General features: G+C 36.3%; 1 protein-coding gene across 1 annotated transcript; it reads right to left on the reverse strand.

The window, feature by feature from the left end:
- Positions 1 to 3,076: 3,076 nt before the first annotated feature.
- ITPRIPL1 (ITPRIP like 1) lies at positions 3,077 to 6,242 on the reverse strand. Its single transcript, XM_074209228.1, has 2 exons — positions 5,980 to 6,242; positions 3,077 to 4,801 (listed from the first exon to the last, which is right to left on the reverse strand). The coding sequence occupies exon 2, from the start codon at positions 4,785 to 4,787 to the stop codon at positions 3,102 to 3,104; it is 1,686 nt and encodes a 561-aa protein (XP_074065329.1). The 5' UTR covers positions 4,788 to 4,801; positions 5,980 to 6,242; the 3' UTR covers positions 3,077 to 3,101.
- Between the last annotated feature and the right edge of the window lie 13,492 nt (positions 6,243 to 19,734).

Here is a 19,734-nt window from a genome sequence, read left to right on the forward strand (position 1 = left end):
ATTTAGTTAGAGTCCTTAGTTTAGAAGTTTTATGAGAGAGCACTCAAGACAAGATCCACTCTTGTCACCATCTTGGCTATAGGATGATTTTTGAAAATGCTTTTATATTCATCCTAACAAAAATTTTTTGGTTTTGGGCATGTTGAATAATTCCTGTTCTGTAAGTGATGGGCTAGCAACTCAACAATTTACATATCCCATGTTTGCCAATTAATAATGGCCCTCCCTTGCAATGTGTGAAACACAATATACTATTTTTTTAAATTTTTCAAGGCAATGGGGTTAAGTGACTTGCCCAAGGCCACATGGCTAGATAATTATTGAGTGTCTGAGGTCGGATTTGAACCCAGGTACTCCTGACTCCAAGGCCGGTGCTCTATCCACTGTGCCACTTAGCTGCACCTAAACACAATATATTTTTAATTTTTCAAAGTTAAATGAGCAGCAGCCCCATTTTATATGAGTAAACTGAAACAAGAAGGGCTAAGTGACTTGTCTAAGTCATACAGCCTAATCAATGACAGAAAACATTGTCTGGAAGTCAAAACTCACTTGGTTCTTTCCAGATATAGATTGTAATGTTTCCAGGTGGAATTTTAACTAGTGACCCATAAAAAAAAAAAAAACACTGTATCTTACAATCCTTAAAAGTTTGGTAGGTATTTGGGGTTTTTTTTTGGGGGGGGGGTTGATGGAAAGTTCTATGCTCTTTATTGTTAAAACTATTAGTAACTATGTCTTCCTATTCATTTATTATTTTTCTCTACCCCTTTCCACACTCTGTTCCACCCAAGCTTTGTTGACTGTTTCTTTTGTTCTCTTCACCCACTCACAACTTTATAATCTCTTTCATGACTCCTATTACACTGGAAATAACTATGTAGAATACTGTACCAGTTTCATTCTTTCTCTATGGACCAATGCTTAATAGTTCTTATAAATACTGTTTGTGGTCATTTAGGCCTTTTAATTTTGCAGAGATTATGTATTTGTGGCACCATAGAAATTTCTTATGGCATAATAACAATATGCTGTGTTTAACTTTCATATTTGCTCCTTCCTGGCCACAGGCCATACCCATTAGGAAATCCACAAGGCAGACTGGTATAAAGTATATATTATGTAATATCCCCATGTGCTGAGGTATGCTGGGAGGTACTTGGTGGTATTTAGAGTTAAGTATGTATAACCTTGGCCTGACGTGTTTAGTAGAAAAAGGATATAGATTTGTATAGAAAATAGTTTACTTTATTGGTTCAAAAATAAAATACATCACGTTATTTTCAACTCCACAGAACAAGTATATTTGTGTATACATAAAAAAATAACAAACTTCTTACATCATCATAAAACAATCAAAACTTCAAAGAAAAGCAAAACAAAAAACTATCCTTAGACTATGGAAAACAATGTGAATTAGCACCAAACTTTGACAAACATTTTGAGTCATTTTGTGTTATTGTGACTGTAGTTCCAGAGAAACTCGCCAACATCTGACCCTCTGTGGTAGTGTTAATCTCTTGTCAATCAATTTCCACAGATAGTATTTTATGATAACAGTGGGGAAGAAATAGCATGTGCAATCACTATGATCCCCAGCCTCATTCTTTTCCCCACAACCCTACATGAATTAATACCTGTGGTTTAAAAAGGCAAAAGCAAACCCATGACATATTTAGAATTGTTATTGTAACTAAGTTTAAGTTCTTATGACCCCACTTTTGAAAAACCATAGTGTTCAGATAATTTTCATCTGGATTTAAATTAAATTAAATTTAAATTAAATCAGTCTGGATTTAAAAGAATTGGAATTACCAGCCTGAGGGAAAGCACAATATAGGAGTTTAAAGTATTAGAAGTTAATGTAAAGGGAGGCAGCTAGGTGGTGCAGTAGTCAGTCAGGACCTGAGTTCAAATCCCACCTCAGACAATAATTACCTAGCTATGCGACCTTGGGCAAGTCACTTAACCCCATTACCTTAAATAAAAATAATTTTTTAAAAAGTTAATATAAAAAGCTCTTCTCCAATAACCCTGTTAATTGTCAGTTATCTCTTGAAATTGAGAGAGATGTTCTCTTTTACTAATGACACTACATAGCAATTGTTCATCTTAGTGACCCTATTTTTAAAAGATCTTCCCTTACTCTTGCTTCTAAGCACTGAAAAAGTTGTCTCATACTGACTTCATCAATTAGAATATGGTAGAGTATTTATTTCAGAATCTTATACTTCAACAACAGTGTGGGTACTTCCTCTAATTATGTAGGTCACAACTCATGTTTTATCTTGACTAACTTTTCCTTGATCTCCATAAATCCAAAAGTGATCTCCGCAATGGGCTAGAGGTCTTCCTCTTGATTCTTTTAATAACAGTGTTGAAGAGTCAATACTATCACATGATTTGATTAGGACTGGTGATGTCAGGGTTAGGTAATTTGGAGGCATAATTGAAAAGCAAAGAAGAAAATCTTCCTGATTGCATATTAGAAATATTGAAGGTAGGGAATACTCAGATAGGAAGAGTGGGATTCTGAAATCTGTGAATTTGAAATACAAAAGCCAGACAGTATTTTGTTGGATGAGGTGATCATTCCAATAACGAGTAATTCTCATTTATATAGTGCTTTATGGATTAAAAGCACATTACAGATTGTGATCAGCTTTGATCAAATTAAATAGATCCATTAACATAAGGAAACAGCTCAAAAGGAAAACTAGGTAAAGTACATAAATAGGAACAGGCTAAAATGGGTATTATCTTAGTTAAACAACTGCTTATAGTTTCTCAGAACCTTGTTTTCCTTCTTGATTTCAATTGTTAAGAACATGTCATCATATGTACCTGTGCATTCCTGATCTCTTTTTGGTCATGCTATGAATCATGACAGTAGAAAAGTCTTAGAAATCTCAACTTAGGTTAATTAGTGATGGACAGCCTATACCTATTTTCATAAAGTATCTCCTCCTATTCCCTATGCCCCAAATCATGAATAACATATCATTATGATAAGTCAAGGGGCACATATACTGACTGCAAGACATATGAAAAATAGATTCTATAGGAGCCCAGAAAATCAGAAATCCCATTTTTAATGGCCTTTACATGACTCTACCAGATATTTGCAAGTTGGGCAAAGATTTCACCTGGGTCACAAGGTCATGGAACTCTGTCACTGCCTTTGAGTGTGTCACAGAGTCCATTTCAAGGTTCCAGAAGAGATTGACAGGCACAGCACTCCGAAAGTTCTTGGGGACTGGGATGGTAAGGGGTAGAAAGGTGTTCCCAATAAGGAAGTGATAAAGACACCTGTCCTGTAGTCCACGACCAAGATACCAGAGGATATCCTGGAGCCGTTGGGGGAATAGTTCGGGCTTCCAGTCACTGAGAGGCAGCCGTAGCAAGAGGTGCATGAGGGCTGTCTTGAAGTGATAAGGGGTGAGAATGGGTTGATGTGGCCCATGGGGCGGTGCCTTAAGACTCTGGAAGTATGAAATGATCTGGAGGCACTTGAGATGGCAACTCTTCTCTGGGGCAAATCGCCCAACTAGCTTGAAGAACAGGTGCTCACAGGCGGCAAAAGACTCAGGCCAGTCCACACTAGTCAACTTCTCTTGTTCAGGTGACTGACTCACAAAATAAACCATGGAGTCATCCCATTGCACTCCCAGGATCAAATTGATTAAGAGAAATCTCCCTGAGCGATAGTCCAGTCTCAGTTTACATGAAGTGCCCGAAGGTAAGAAGCTAAGCTTAAAGTCATACTTATGTGCTACTAGGGTCCAGGCATTCCCCAATATGTTTCGCAACCAATACAGGCTCTTGTATACATCCAGCTTGGAGCCAGTACAAAAGTTGGCCTTCAGGGAGTTAGAAAGCTTGCCACTTCCTGAGCTATAGTCCCAGTGATGTACAAGACACAGTACATCACCCAAAAGCTTTTCTCGTTTGCACATACACTCTGACTCCACCACCACTTGGCCATAACGTAGCGAATCAGATGCTGGTGCTCTCATCTCTACGTGGAATGAGTTGCTTTGTGGGGCTGATAAAGGCACCAGTACTTCAAACCTATGAGCATCTTGGCCGATGCCCCATTTTTCAAAGGCAGGACCGATGCCCAGGCAATCCTCCAACTGGGGGTGGGCATCCCTCCGACTCAACATCTGACAGGCCTCCATCAGGTCATCCACAAAGCTCTCTACAAATTCACAAGTGCTGGGCAGGTCACGGGTGGTGTTTTGGAGGTGCCGCTCAAAAAAGGAATCCAAGTCTGGCTGCTGAGGAAAGTCAGACGTCCAACTGTTGCTCGTCGTAACAATCTCCTCTATGGTTTCTTCTTCTTCCTCATCGCTGCTGGAGTCAAACGCTGGCTCATGTTGCATATTCTGCCGGAAAATTTCAAAGAGGAGAAAGAGACCAAAGAGCCCTGCATTCCACAGGTTGCCTGTTAACCAGCCTAGCAGCCCCTTTGAGTCTTCAGTGAAGAATGTCCAGGTCTTCTCTGAATCTTCTTTGGGTTCAATGTTGTCCTTTGTTATTTTTTCCATATTTATTTCTTCATGTTTTTCTTCCTCAAATTCTAATGGTGTCCAAACTGCCTGCTGTATCTCCTCCTTTCGGGTGCTCTCTTCAAACTCCAGCTCCAGGTGCCGCATCTCTTCGTTCAGTATCTTCTCCAGTTGTCGGCTTCGGGCCAGTGTGTCCAGGTCCATCCTGTCACTGACAAACATCAGGTGCTGGACAACATACATCACCGCCACAAACAGGAAGCTTACCACAGCCATGGAGGCCACTGCATCTGGAGAGGTAGGAGGGTGGGGAAGTCAGTAATGATCTTCTGAACTTGTTCTCTCTCTACTTGCATATTCCCCAGATACTTGTACCCTAAAATCATGGATGATGACTACATGCTTAGGGAAGGGTGAGGAATATTCTACACTTTGGACTAGACAGATAGGGGCTATCTTCCTGTGATGAGTTCTCTTTGTTTTAAAAAGAACTGGGGTAAAGGAATAAGTTTTTTTTTTGGTAAATATAGTTTTCTTCTACATGATTTGGAGAATATTTAGACCTCCCAACATGGGGAGGTAGGTAATTTTTCCATTCCTTTGAAAGCTGGATGGATATCCTCACGGTAGAGTGGTCTCATCCAACCATAGAAGTCCACCACAGAAACCAGATATGCCCTACTAATCCTAGTGACTTTCTTCCCCCAGCAAAAGGCATTGAATCTGCCTAGGCAACTATCTTTCCCACCTCCAGGCAACCTAACCTCTGATTATTCAATGGCATTTCCTTTCTTACTTCATAATCTTTTCTCTGCCTAATCTGTGACATCACAATTGCTCTGTCTAGCCATCTCCAATTTATCCTTGAAGCATCATTTATATTTCCTCTATATTCACAGCCACCTCTAAGGCTTGCTGCTATGTCGGCCCTCTTGGGTTTTTTGGACCCTATCCATCACATACTGGCTCTGGCATTAAGTCTGAGAAACTGCTTGAGTAACCTTGCTTCCGAGGTCTTTTTCTAATAGTTTGTTCAGTAAATGAAAGCAGAAATCTAATCTACTTTCCCTACCTGGAGGAGTAGAAGAAAAGAGGATCCACCCCTATTAATCACTTTTCAGGATTTCAGGGAATACTGTATCACAGATGAAATAGCTAAATAAAGGTTTTAAGACTGTGTGTGTGTGTGTGTGTGTGTGTGTGTGTGTGTGTGGTGTTGTTGTTGTTGTATTCCAAAGTTCTCTAATAACTTTTTCCCATTTGGAAACTAAAGTTGCTATTTCTCATCTCCCAGGACCCCAATAAAATTTATAACAGCATAAAGATCTTAAGCTCAAAGTAGAATGATCCCCATCCTTAGCCATCCGACTTCCCTTTTCATTGTTCACTCTTAAGTTATACCCACACCCCCCTTTCCTGAAGCAATGATCCCATCACTGAATTCTTAAAAGGGCCAAGATTTACTTACAGTCCAGGAAATCAGAAGCATACTTCTTAAAGAGACAGAATAGCTTCAACTTTCATGACTCCCAATATTCTTTGCCTTGTCTGTCGATATCTTCTTCAAGCCTTGGCTGAATCTGCCAGAAGGAGAGTCTCTTTGAGTGTTTCCAGAGACTACACCATGATGCATACATGTGTATGTTGCTTACAAGAAAGTTATTGTACCTGATTTAAAAAAAATAAGGCACCTCCCAGGATCTGGCTGCTTCAATGGAAATCTCATTCCTCTGATATCAGACAGAAGCTATGCTCCGCCTAGCCCACTGCTCCACCCTCCCTTTCTCATGGACACATGATCTTGGTTTCTGGGTTCTTTCTTTTACACATCTGGCCATTTGCCGAGTCATATACAAGCCCCTCCCATGTACGAATCTAGATCAAGTGACAATGGGAAAGAATTTAGCCGGGATAAAGGTGAAATTAATTACCATCACATATTCTATCCTTCTGTTCAAAATCCAAGATTATTATCAGAGTCTGTGAAGCTCAGAGATCTAAGAGAAAATTGTCAAACTTATTGCCCTGGAATACATTTTATTTTACAATTGCTCTAATATCTCGTGTCAATAGGGGTCAGTGTAGGGATGAGAATTCATTTAACATTCTATGTCTATGGGCTCCTAAGCAATAGGCAGCAAAACATCCTTGTGTTATGAAACCAGATGATAATCAGCAAAAGACAAAAAACTGAGAGAAAACAAATGTTCTCATTCATTCAGAGGAAAAAAATACTAAATGATAAAGTGTTCTCATCTTTAATATGAAGAAGTTAGACCAGATAATCCTTTCTAATTCTAAAAACCTATGATCTTGAGTTTGTCTTCATCATTATTCCACTCACTCCCTTTATTTTTAAATTTATGTCTTTTATTTTTACATAACCATCATTTCAGATAGACTTCCAAGACTAACAGAGAATATTCTCTTTTAACAAGGTAGTGATTGTAAAAAACATTGTATTCAACAAGTCAAGCCTATAGTCCCTACCATCACTTATATCAATCTCAGCCCCAGTGAGAGGGCACATTTAAACACAAGTTCCCCTTCATCTCTAACCTCAAAATAGCACAGTAGTAAATGAGTTAAAAGATCAGCAAGAAAAGAAGATTAAAGGAAATGATTTCTAAGAAAATATTACCAAAAAACTTAACCAGGTGATCCAAACAAACAAAAACAAAAAAGTAAACAAAAAGATATCCCAGTATAGTAGCTACATATATTATAGGGAAAGAAAAGAAAAGGGAAATACCCAAGGACAAAGGTTAATACTCCAACTTCAAGAACCCCAGATATTTGAGCAGAACAACTGTTAGACTCTCCAGAGACTAAAGTAAAGCTCTCAAAGAACTCAAAAAGACACATTAGAAATTCATTGTCCTTTTTCCATCATTCTGAGTAGACATCTCTCAGATGTTCCTTTCTTTTCCCCCTCTATCAAAAACCATTCTCAGAAAAGATCATGCAAAGGAGAACCAGAATATTTTGATCATTTTAATGCAAATCACACCTTTCCCATTAGGGTCAATGTGCTAAGATTACGTTTTTAAGACTTGACTGATAGACTTCGACTTCTCCGTCAATTTTCATTTAAGATTCATTTATAGTAATTTGAATTTCCTACATCTATCATAAAATCATGGGAAATTTACTATTAAAATAGTACCTGAGAAATGATAAAAATTTTATAGTTTTGAATGGTTAAGTGGTTTCAAGAGTTCAAAGTTTCCCCACTGATAAAAAAGTGTACAGATAGGTATCAAGTGTTAAAATACCAAAAGTATAACTTGGTACATAATTTATTAGACCCATTCCCTTAGGAAAAAATCTCCAAGTTTCTTTCTTTGCTATAATTGTTCTGAGACATGAACATAGTTATGAACTTTTAAATAATTATTTAATTTGTAAAAGTTTGAAATTGGATTCATAGTGCATTACACATTTCAAGTTTACTTTTTCAAGACAAATATTTTGATGAACATCCAAAGCATCTTCACTTACATATTCACAGTGTAATATGAAATGTGAAAGAGTTTTGGAGGCAAAAGATGGAGAAGAGTTTTTGTATTCCTTGAATTTTCCTTGTCTTAAAATAGTATAAATGAATCCTTAAAAACGATTATTTATTTGGCTGAAATGACATTATTAACTTTCAAAACTACCTGTTCCACAAAGCTTTGTGTATTTTTATGTTTGTTCATATTTTAAATTAATTTTTCTTTGACACAGTATACTATAAGATGTCTCAAAAGTCTTATTGTATTTAAGCTACTAAAATTTCAGCTATTATTATGTTATTTTAGCTATTGTAAGTTATTAAAGGTTAAAACTGAACTAAGACTTTGGAGACACCCTGAATATTTGAATTCTACTTAAATACATTTTTAATACATAAACCTATTATTGACAAAATAAAACTATATATCATAATGTAAACATGTTTTTTCATACATGAAGTCTCCTCCATTTCCTTTGGTGTTAGTTTTTCATCCTTTGTTTTTGAAGAGAACAAATGATGTCATGGGTAGTGTCTTGACTTGTATATGAATTGGATTTAAGTAAGGCAGAGTTTCACAAAATCATCAACTTTAAGTCCCATGGCAAGAGAAAAGTCAAGATGACTTATCTCAGATGCAGGAAAGCCTTGGCAACTTTGATGTCTGACAAGCCCTAAGTGTTCCACTATACCTGCTTCAAGCTTCCTTCAGGATTGCAAGAAGTTGTTCTCATTAAAAAAAAATTATGATGAAGTTCAGGTTCAGGTTTTTTGAGAGAGGAAGAAAAAATAATTTGGGGAAGCTAAAGTTAGAATAAAAGTTAACAAGTGAGGCAATGACAAAATTGTTACCACATCTCAGGCTGCAACTTTATGAATATGAATCTCAGAGTGTGAATTTGATGATTTAACATTATGAAAAGACAACACATAGCACCCTATTCACAAAGAGTTTAAATAATTCCAGTGCTATAATGATCTACTTGCAATCTAAAAGAAACTATTATTATGAATAATTTTTTTTTGAGATTGACCACATTGACTATGATCTTCCATAGATAAGTCAGGGGTCTGACTCTGGGTAGCAATACTGTGTTCTTGTTTTTAAACTTGATGTAGATGTGATGAATTTATGAAGAATATAGTAGTGATTCAATCAAGTATCTTGTCAAGAAATTAATAAATACTCATCGGGTGAAGAAAAAAAAGTTGTTTTCCTCTGTCCATTCTTCTGGAAGAAGTCTTTATGTGGTTGGGATAGACATTCCCCTAACACAGATGGATTTGAACTTATCAAGTATCTTCAACCTGACTTTTACCAGAAACCACAGGTAAGAGTTGGGAGACAGGTGGATAAACAGCCTTGAAAAGGTCTTGGCAAGCACTCACAGCTAGTTCTCCCTAAACACTCCAAATAGTCTGGGCAAAGTAGTTAGTCTCAGGATACATGGAGGGGCTAAAGAGCTGGGTCAAAAATGCCTGAAGTCACTTTCCCCTCTGTTTTTAAAACGAAAGTCTTGCCAAAGTCAGAATTGGTCCTGCAGGGCACTTTTTAAAGTTCACGTGATATTTACACTCTAAAGCTCCAGAAGATGAGAGATTTTGCTACCAAATTAATATCAAATTTAGCTTTAATATAGCTAAATAAATGCTTAGCATCTTGTCTATATTTAGAATCATAGATATCAGACATAAAATGACCTTAGAGATCATGTAGTTCAATTGAGGTTGTATAGCAGATAAAGCTCTGGACCTGCAGTCGGGAGGATCTAAGTTCAAATCTTATTGTGTGACCCTGGGTAAGTCACTTAACCCCACCCTTGCATATATATATATATATATATATATATATATATATATATATGTATATATATATATATACATGCATGCACACATACATACACACAAATACAAAATATAGTTATTTTAAATTTTTTTCCTTTTCTTTCTGATCTATTAAGATCATTAAGTCATTAAGATACATGAACATTTCCATTTACAAAGAATAAAAGATATTATATCTGAAAAGATGAATTTCTATGCCATACTCATAATAATGTTTATCCTTCATTTTCAAAGGATATGTAGATGAGGCCACAACAAGCAAGTGAATTGGATTTGACTGAGGGGGTGCTATGCTAAGTCACCAACCTCCTTTGCTCCTCCAGAGTCATCTGAGTCCAGTGGTCAGATGTGGATCAGGATGACTGGAGATGGCCCTGGATGTGAGACAATCAGGGCTAAGTGACTTGCCCAAGGTCATACACTTAACAGCTGTCTGAAGCCAGATTTGGGCTTCAGGGCCAGCACTCTATCCACTGTGCCATCTGATTGCCCCTTCTATGACACACCAGTATTTTAACATATGGTAAATTTAACAAAGAATTAATAAAATGTGTCCTTTTTATGTGTCATTCTGAGCTTCTTTGTATTTTCTTTGGCATGCCTTTTTTAATTTCTTTGTTTTCTTTCTAAATGTTTTATTATGAACAAAATTAAATATAAACACTCTGATACATACAATGTTATATATGAAACCCTGCTGTTACATTTTAAGTTGTAATTAACAATTACAGTTAGCATTATAAAAATGTTACATTTTTAAAATTGTATATTAATTTTTAACAGTTATAATAAAGTTGTCTAGGGCAACTAGATGGTGTAGCGCATAGAGCACCAGCCCTGGAGTCAGGAGGACCTGAGTTCAAATCTGACCTCAGACATTTAATAATTACCTAGCTGTGTGACCTTGGGCAAGTCACTGTTTTAAACCTATTGCCTTGTAAAAAAAATTTTTAAAAAACTAAAAATAATAAGATAAAAATAAAGATGTCTTGTTTGTATACATTCTAAACATTTTTATCTTCTTCAGTGTATTTTTAATATTGTATAAATGCTCATTCCCTTCTTATTTTTGTATTTTCTACCAATCAACAAGTATTTATTTATTAAATATTAACTATGTGCCAAACATGCCACGAACTGGGGATAAAGGTTTAAGAATAAAAGAGATACAGTGATATATAATAAGACTGGAAAACAGATGAAGCTGGGTTGTGAAGAGCTTTCAAACTGAGATGAAACTAAACAGATGTCTTCTGATTTAGCTGCAAATTAACACGAAGTTTAGAGTTGGTTGAGATAGGGAGATAAATTTAGGAGACAATGAACTAGGTGAGAGATGGTGAAGTGGGGAGGGCCTGGGGTGAAGAGAAAGGATCAGCCAGATGAGAGGGGTACTGGGAAGATTTGGTAACTAACTGGATCTATGGAGGAGCTAGTGTCTTAGGAGCTAGATTTGATGAGTCTTAATTATATTTGATCACTTCATTGATCAAAGTTCTAAAATCATTTAAAGTGGTATTCTTTACATTTTTGTAATCCTTGTGTAAATTGTTTATTTCATTTTGTATCTGTTCATGTAAGCTTTCCTAAGATTTTCTAAATCCTTCATATTCATCATTTCTTATGACAGAGTATCCCAATTATCTCTTAGTTGCTGACCAGGCTAGGTGCTCCACAGCATCTGCTTTAGCCTTCTTCATAGTCATTGGAATAAACTGTTCTCATCTTCCCATTCCAACAATCAATCACATGCTTGGGGTAGATATCCCCCTAACTTACCAACTAGTTTGAGGCCTGTCAGTAAACTTCAACTGATTAGGTTGTTGGCAGCCTTCACAATATATACCATAGGCATAAGAACCATCTCTCAAGAACATTTTTGGAATGTGACAACTGTATATGCTACAACTTCTTGGAGTAACAGGTGAGTGTTGGTGAAGGTGGACACCAAATGTGGAAGAGCAGCCCTGAAAATTCAGGTCTCAGCAAACTTATATTTATTTATTTATTTTTATTATTTTTTTCCAATTACATGTAAAGATAATTTTCCCATTAATTTTTGGTAAGATTTTGAGTTCCATATTTTTCTCCTTCACATTCTTCCCTAACCTCTTCCCAAGATAGAAAGTAATCTGATATAGGTTATACATGTATAATCATGTTAAACTTATTTCCATATTAGTCATATTGTAAAAGAAGAAACAGAACAAAAACATTTTTTCTTTTAAAAAGAAAAAACAAATTTTAAAAAGTGAAAATGAATATGCTTTGATCTGCATTCAGACTCCATAGTTCCTTCTCTGCATAGGAATGTCATGTTCCATCATAATTCTTTTGGACTTATCTTTGCTCACTTACTGTTGAGAAGAGCTAAGTCTATCATAATTGATCATCATGCAATGTTGCTGTTCCTATGTACAACGTTCTCCTGGATCTGCTCACCTCATTCAGTATCAGTTCATGTTAAGTTGTTTCAGGTTTTTCTGAGATCCACCTGCTCATGATTTCCTACAGAATAATAGTATTTCAGCACATTCATATTACCACAACTTGTTCAGCCATTTCCCAGTTGATAGGTATTCCCTCAGTTTTCAATTTGCCACTGCAAAAAAAAAAAAAAAAAAAAGCTCGGCAAACCTGTAGAACAGAGATGCTCTCCTCCCTAAACACCCATATGCTCCTTTGAGCTATTCATAAATAAATAGCTGATAAAATCTTTTTTTAAGCCAAGTTTTTATGTAGAGACCTACAGCAAGGAAACTCCCTCTGTCAATTCAGACTGTATTCTCTTCTGCAACTTCTGGTTTATCTGAATCACAACAGCCAATAGGCATCAGAGGCAATACTTGAAACCAGGTTTTTCTGGTTTTCTAATCAGTCCTTCTACACTAAGCCAAGCTATTTCACTGTTAAAAGTTTTCAGTCAAAAGAATTTAAATCCAATAACAAATTCAAATATATGCAGCAGGCTTTGAGGATAAAAATCCTTTGGTTGGGGGCCTTTGTTGGCAGCTTTCACAATATATCCCATAGGCATAAGAAATTGCCAGTTCTCCTAAGGCTTCAGATTAGACATGCTCGCAAGATAACACAATAATACCCTACTCAATAGATTCACATCATGTTTCTGCTCTGTAAAGTTGGTCACATTTTCTCTTCCTTTTAAGATATTTCCACTGGAAATGAAAAATTGAGGAAGGGATAAATGACTTGAGGAAAATTTTTTAAAAAGTATTTCCTTGTCTCTTTGCTCAAGTCCTTTCCCTTTTATAGCTAGAAGTTAGGTGCTCATTGTAACTTCATCATGAAATAATTACTACTAAAGCACCCATGTGTGCCTGGTATATATAATAAAGCAGTCAAAACTGAAAACAGTCATATCCCAACAAGTACAAACAGCCCCCCATTTAGGAATAGTCTGTGTTCTTTTTTTTTTTTTGGCAAGGCAAATGGGGTTAAGTGGCTTGCCCAATGCCACACAGCTAGGTAATTATTAAGTGTCTGAGCCCAGATTTGAACCCAGGTACTCCTGACTCCAAGGCCAGTGCTTTATCCACTGCGCCACCTAGCCACCCCAATAGTCTCTGTTCTAAAAGTTCTTATCTAAATTTGCTAATCCAGATCTCTTAAGGATATTCCCCTTATTGAAACAATTCCATAGAAAAAAATTAGTATGGTATAGGAGGAAAAGCCCTTGTGAAATCAGAAGACCTGGACTCATGTCTAGTCCCAAGTCTAGGAAAGTAAGGAGAACCCAGGTCCTATACTGGGTTGAGTCCAGCTTCAATACTCCATTTTTCTTACTTGAAATAATCCATACTCATGTGTGAATGATTGAGCCCTCTGGAAAAAATAGAAGTTCCTTACATTTTTAAAAAATAATTCTTCTTAACCCAAATAAACTTTGTAACTTTAAAATTTCAGGAAGTATGCCAAAGTAAAATGAAAATAATTCCGGCAATGTGAGGGAAAGGTTCTGCATAACTCCTACTTCTGACTCCTTAACTTCTCTAAAGCACCATCTTTGGTTTGTTGGGATTTTTTTCAACATCTTCCAATGGCAGTGATGGGGATCATAAAATAATGTATTTCTATTTGGAAAGGACATTATAGGTTTCAAGTATTGCTTCTGATGCCTATTGGCTGTTGTGATTCAGATAAACCCAAGAGACTAGAAGTTGAAGAAGAGAATACAATCTGAATTTCATTTCATAGATGTTTACCAGAGAAATTAAATGATTTGACCAAGGTTATACAGGGAGATGTGAATGGAATGTGCAGTGTTTGCTTTGAATAAACCCACATCAGACTGAGCAGATACAGAATTTAGAACCAAGTCCAATAATTAGATAAACTAGCATGTTTCTGGGGGGGGAAATGAGAGTTCCTGGTTTTTATGCCAGAGTATTAATAAAGCAATAGAATAATATGTAACTGTGCTATATCAAACACCAGAATTCATGATACTTTTTTTAAAAAGTAAATCACACACACACACACACACACACACACACACACACACACACACACACTTTCTCATTATCAAGGCAGGATTTTAACCAAACCAGTTACAGGAATCTTAAAAAAAATTTATATGAATCCTGAATGTGATATTGTGACAGATACTCTGTAGAGCCTATTTGCAGCACAGTCACTAGTTCGTACATCATGGCTTCTTTTCTAGGCAAGGGAAAGAAAAAAATATTACTTTGTTTTTACTTAAACAAGGAAAGTTTTGTAAAAGGAGTGGGATTTTAAAAGGTTCTTAGGGAAGCAGGTAATTTAAATTTCAAGAGAAGCTCTACAACAGGGTGAGGCATAAAGGTAGAACTGATGCTTTATGAGTACAAAGGTTTGAATGGGAAGAACAGAAAGCGGGATTAAAGGAGGAAGAAAAAGGGCTATTCTACCAAGATTTTTGGCACATTTGCTGTGAGCTAGATGCTAAATGAAATATAAAAATAAAGATCATCCATGCCCACAGAGAATTTATAGTCTAGCAGTAAGGAAACAAGACATACACAGAAATTGGACCAGAGGATTACTTAATCTTGTCATAGAACATGATAGGATTCTTTCAGAAAAGAGGAGTGATGGTTGACATGAGGCAAGAAGGATAAGTTGCCCCATCTGGTCAACAAGGCATAGAAATAGGGGCAGCTAGGTGGCACAGTGGATAGAGCACCAGCCCTGGAGCCAGGAGGACCTGAGTTCAAATGTGACCTCAGAGACTTAATAATTGCCAAAAATAAAAAATAAAAAACAAAGCACAGAAATAACTATAGTGGAGTAATGTTGGTGCCCCATCCTCACCTCCCAAACCATCAAGAACTTTTTCATAGAGAACCAGTCTGATCCCAGGGACAGACTCCCAAAAGAGTCACTTTCTCTTTTTGCCTATTTGCCTTCTCTGTTATTCCAGGATCATCTCTAAAATAAAGCTTAAGTTTAGTTTCCTTCCAACTCTCAAACATTCAAAATACAATATGAGTTTGAGTAAACAGTCTTTAATTCACCCCACAGAAAATGCCTAAGATAATAAGAACTTAAAGAAGCCTATGAAGAAATATATAAACATTAAACAACTAATTAACATAAGTTTTTCTTGTATGGAAGGCACTGTTAGACATTAGAAATGAGATAACAAAAATGAAACTGTCCTTGCCCTCCAGTTACACTTATCAGGAAAAAACATCAGAAGTAGCATAGTTTGGTGCAGTGGTATCAAACTCAAATAGAAACAAGGAGCAGTAAAACTATACATAAGGATTCCTGCCAGCAGCCCATTGACTTAGAAAACCACTGTTCTGTTGTATTTTACTTATTTTGTCCAATATTTCTCAATTACTTTTTATTTTTATTTATTTATTTTTAGGTTTTTGCAAGGCAAATGGGGTTAAGTGGCTTGCCCAAGGCCACACAGCTAGGTAATTATTAAGTGTCTGAGACCGGATTTGAACCCAAGTACTCCTGACTCCAAGGCCAATGCTTTATCACTGCGCCACTGAATTACTTTTTAATCTGATTCAGGCCACACCAATGAGTGTTGTAGGCTATGTATTTGACATCACAAGTGTGGAAAACATACCGGATGTTGAAGTTGGGGAAATCTAGGTTCAAATCTAACCTCTAATGTTTACTAGTTATGTGACCCTGGACAAATCACTTAAATGGAATCTCAGGTTCCTTATCTGTAAATGGAATTGGACTACATGACCTCTATGGTTCCTTCCAGTTCTAAATCTATAATCCCATGTATAAATTTTTTTCTTAGTTGTTTTTTTTTATTAGAGGGGTTGGAGAGAAGAAAAAACTAAGCATTCAAATAGCTGTTTGGAAGAGAACTGAACTTGGAATTGCTGTTGGGGCATTTCTCTGTCATTCCAATCATTTTTCCCCCCACAGAGTTCTGCAAAATCTCCCCTAGACTCCAATACTTTGCTGTAGTTTAGATACCTTCCTAAAAAAGTAAACCTGTTCTCATTAATTAAAAAGAATTTATAGTATTAAATACCTGCTACTTGCTGGGTGTGTAGAAACATAATAAGATGAGATGAACTTTGAAGTTAAATAAGGACTTAACAATGTAGAGATGAGGTGGATGGGCACTCTACAGACAGAGAACAATCTGGCTAAATGTTGTAGGGGGAAGGAGCCATGTTGTTTAGCTTACTGTCTGCCAGTGGACATAAAAACTTCCAGTGGTTGTGACTTAAGGATTGAATGGATTAAGACCATGTCTAAAATGAGAGTTCTTAAACATTTTTGTGGCAAGGATCACTTTGGCAGAGTCTGGTAAAGCTTATAGAATCTTCAGAATAATGTTTTAAAATGAATGAAATACAATATATAGGATGACAAATAAAGTCAATGATACTGAAATAGACTTCCAGGGTGAAGACAAGATGATGAAGTAGAGAAAGTACTTGGCAGAGTTCTCCCAATATTCCCCTCCAAACAACTTTAAAATAATGTCTTCAATCAATTCTGAAGTAGCACAGTCAACAAAAGGTCATAGTGAGGCACTCTTCTGATTCAAGACAACTTAAAATATCAGAAAGTGAAATCTGTGACAGGGTGCTGGAGGCTGATCTGAAACCCATGTGGATAAAACACCAGTGGTAAGTCCACTGGTGGCGACAGAAGCAGCAGCAACTTAGGGCTCTCCTTCCAGAGACAGTAAAGGGACCTGGGAACTAGTCAGAAAGAGCTTATAAGGGCCTTCTGTGCTAGCACTGAATGCAGGACCAAATGTCTGGCAGTTTCATTGCCTATACCCTCTTCTGGGTCATAGTTCAAAGACAGGGAGGAGCATTTTTGGTTAAGAGAGAGAGTAGAATCCTTAAAAAGTAGTATCACTTCTGGTCCCAAAGGAGCAAAGGTCCTGAGGAGCCTTGAGATTAATTATAATCCCAAGAGATCAGGGCCCTTCCTGGATAAGGACCAGAGTGCAGACCAGGAGAGTAGGGCCCATACTTTTCTCCAGATTAAGCCATTTTACAAAAGCTTCCAACCTTAAGAAAAACTTTCATCTTAGAAAACTTCCAATCCTCTAAAACTAACTGAAAAAAAACCAGTATAAAAAAATCTGAAGCCTGAGATAGTACACCCTTCCATGCCAGGACCAGAATCCAAGTTTAATATAAAGTTCAAAATCAAGAAATAGGGTGTTAAATGATCAAACAACAACAAAAAAGAAAAAAGAAAAAATCTGACCATAAAAATCTACTATAGTAACCAGGAAGGTCATGATACAAACTCAGAAGTCAATGAAGTAAAAATAACTATCAGCAAAGTCTCAAAGAAAATTTTGATTTGGACACAAGCCCAACTAGAACTCCTAGAAGAGCTTAAAAATGATTTTCACAATCAAATAAAAGTTACAGAGGAAAACCTAGGTAAAGAAATGAAAATCAAGGAAGAAAACTCTCAAAAGTCAACTAACAACTTGGTAAAAGAGGTACTAAAAATACTGAAGAAAACAAAACCTAAAAAAAGCAGAACTGGCCAATTGGAAAAAGAAGTACAAAAGTTCAATGAAGAATAAAAATTATAATTGGTCAATTGAAAGCTAGTGACTCCATGAGATATCAAGAAACAGAAAAACAAAATCAAAAGAATGAAAAATAGATGTGAAACATCCTCTCAGAAAAACAACTGACCTGGAAAATAGATTGAGGAGATGTTATTTATGAATTATTGGACTACTTGAAAGCCATGATTAAAGAAAGAACCTAGACATCATCTTTCAAGAAATTATGAAGGAAAATTTCCTCAACATCCTAGAATCAGAGGGTAAAATAAAAATGGAAAGAATTCACCAATCTGAAAGACAGCTTAAAATGAAAACTCCTGGGAATATTATATTCAACAATATAGAATCCAGAACTCATAGGTCAAGGAGAAAATTTTGCAAGCAGACAGAAGGAAATAATTCAAAGATCATGGAGGCAAAGTCAGGATCACACAAAATTTAGCAGCTACCATGTTAAAGTACTGTAGGACTTGGAATATGTTGTTCTGAAAGGCAAAAGAGCTGAAATTACAACCAAGAATTACTTACCCAGGAAGCACTGAGTACAATCCTTCAAGGGGAAAAAAATGTAAATTTTTTTTAGGTTTTTGCAAGGCAAATGGGATTAAGTGGCTTGTACATGGCTACACAGCTAGGCAATTATTAGGTGTTCGAGATCAGATTTGAACCCAGGTACTCCTGACTCCAGGACTGGCGCTTTATCCACTGAGCCACCTAGCTGCCCCGAAAAAAAAATGTAAATTTAATGAAATAGAGGACTTTCACACATTCCTGATTTAAAAAAAAAAGACCAGAGCCAAATAGAAAATTTGACTTTCAGATATAAGACTTAAGAGAAGCACAAAAGGTAAACATAAAAGAAAAATCATTTTAAAAAACCTTAAGATTTATCTTTCTAAATGGAAAGATGATTCATTTAACTACAAAGAACTTTCTCATTATTAGGGCAATTAGAGGGATTATACATAAAAAAGAGGGCATGGGAATGATACACTTATGTTGGGATGTTGTTAAAAAAAATAGAGGTTAAAAAAAAAAGGATGCCCCGAGAAAAGGGGAAAGGAAGAGAAAGAATAGGGGAAATTATCTCATATAAAAGAGATACCCAAAGAACATTTTTACTATGGAATTGAAAATGGGGCAGGGGGCAGGTAATGTTTAACTAAATCGATTTGAAGAAAGAAAATATATGAAATGCTCAACTTGTCATTGAAATCTATCTTACCTACAGAAATAGGGGTGGAAGAGAATAAAGGAAAGGGGAGTGTTGATTAAAAGGGGGGGGGCAAATTTTAAAAGCCAGGGGTGAGAAGCAAAACTTTGGAGAGGGTTCTGGATGAAAAGAGAGAGAAAAGGATAAACAGAAGAAAATAAGATGGAGGGAAATGACAGTTGGAAACTCACAACTGTGAATGTGAATAGAATGAACTTATCCATAAAATGGAAGTAGATATCAGAAAGGATTAGAAACTAGAATTCAACAATATATCATTTACAAGAAACACACTTGAAACAAAGAATACACACATATTTAAAATAAGGAGATGGAGCAGAATCAATTATGCTTGAGCTTAAGTAAAGGGGATAAGCAGGGAAAGAAACTATGTCTTGCTAAAAGGAACTATAGACAATGAAGTAATATGAATAGTAAATATATGTACCAAATGGCATAGCATCCAAATTCTTAAAGGAAAAGTTAAAGGCATTATGGTAGGAAATAAACAGTAAAACTACTAGTGGGGGAGCTCAACTTTTCTTTTTTAGTGCTCTAAATGTGTACATCAAATAAAAAGAGCAGATCAATTAATTGGGAATGCAACCAAAAAAGAACAAAGTAAAATCTTCAA

This window comes from Macrotis lagotis, chromosome 1 (genome assembly GCF_037893015.1).
Source record: "Macrotis lagotis isolate mMagLag1 chromosome 1, bilby.v1.9.chrom.fasta, whole genome shotgun sequence".
In the NCBI taxonomy this organism is placed as follows: domain Eukaryota; kingdom Metazoa; phylum Chordata; class Mammalia; order Peramelemorphia; family Peramelidae; genus Macrotis; species Macrotis lagotis.

Coding starts and splice junctions, on each gene's coding strand:
- ITPRIPL1 (XM_074209228.1), bottom strand. CDS start 4,787: ATGGCTGTGGTAAGCTTCCTGTTTGTGGCGGTGATGTATGTTGTCCAG.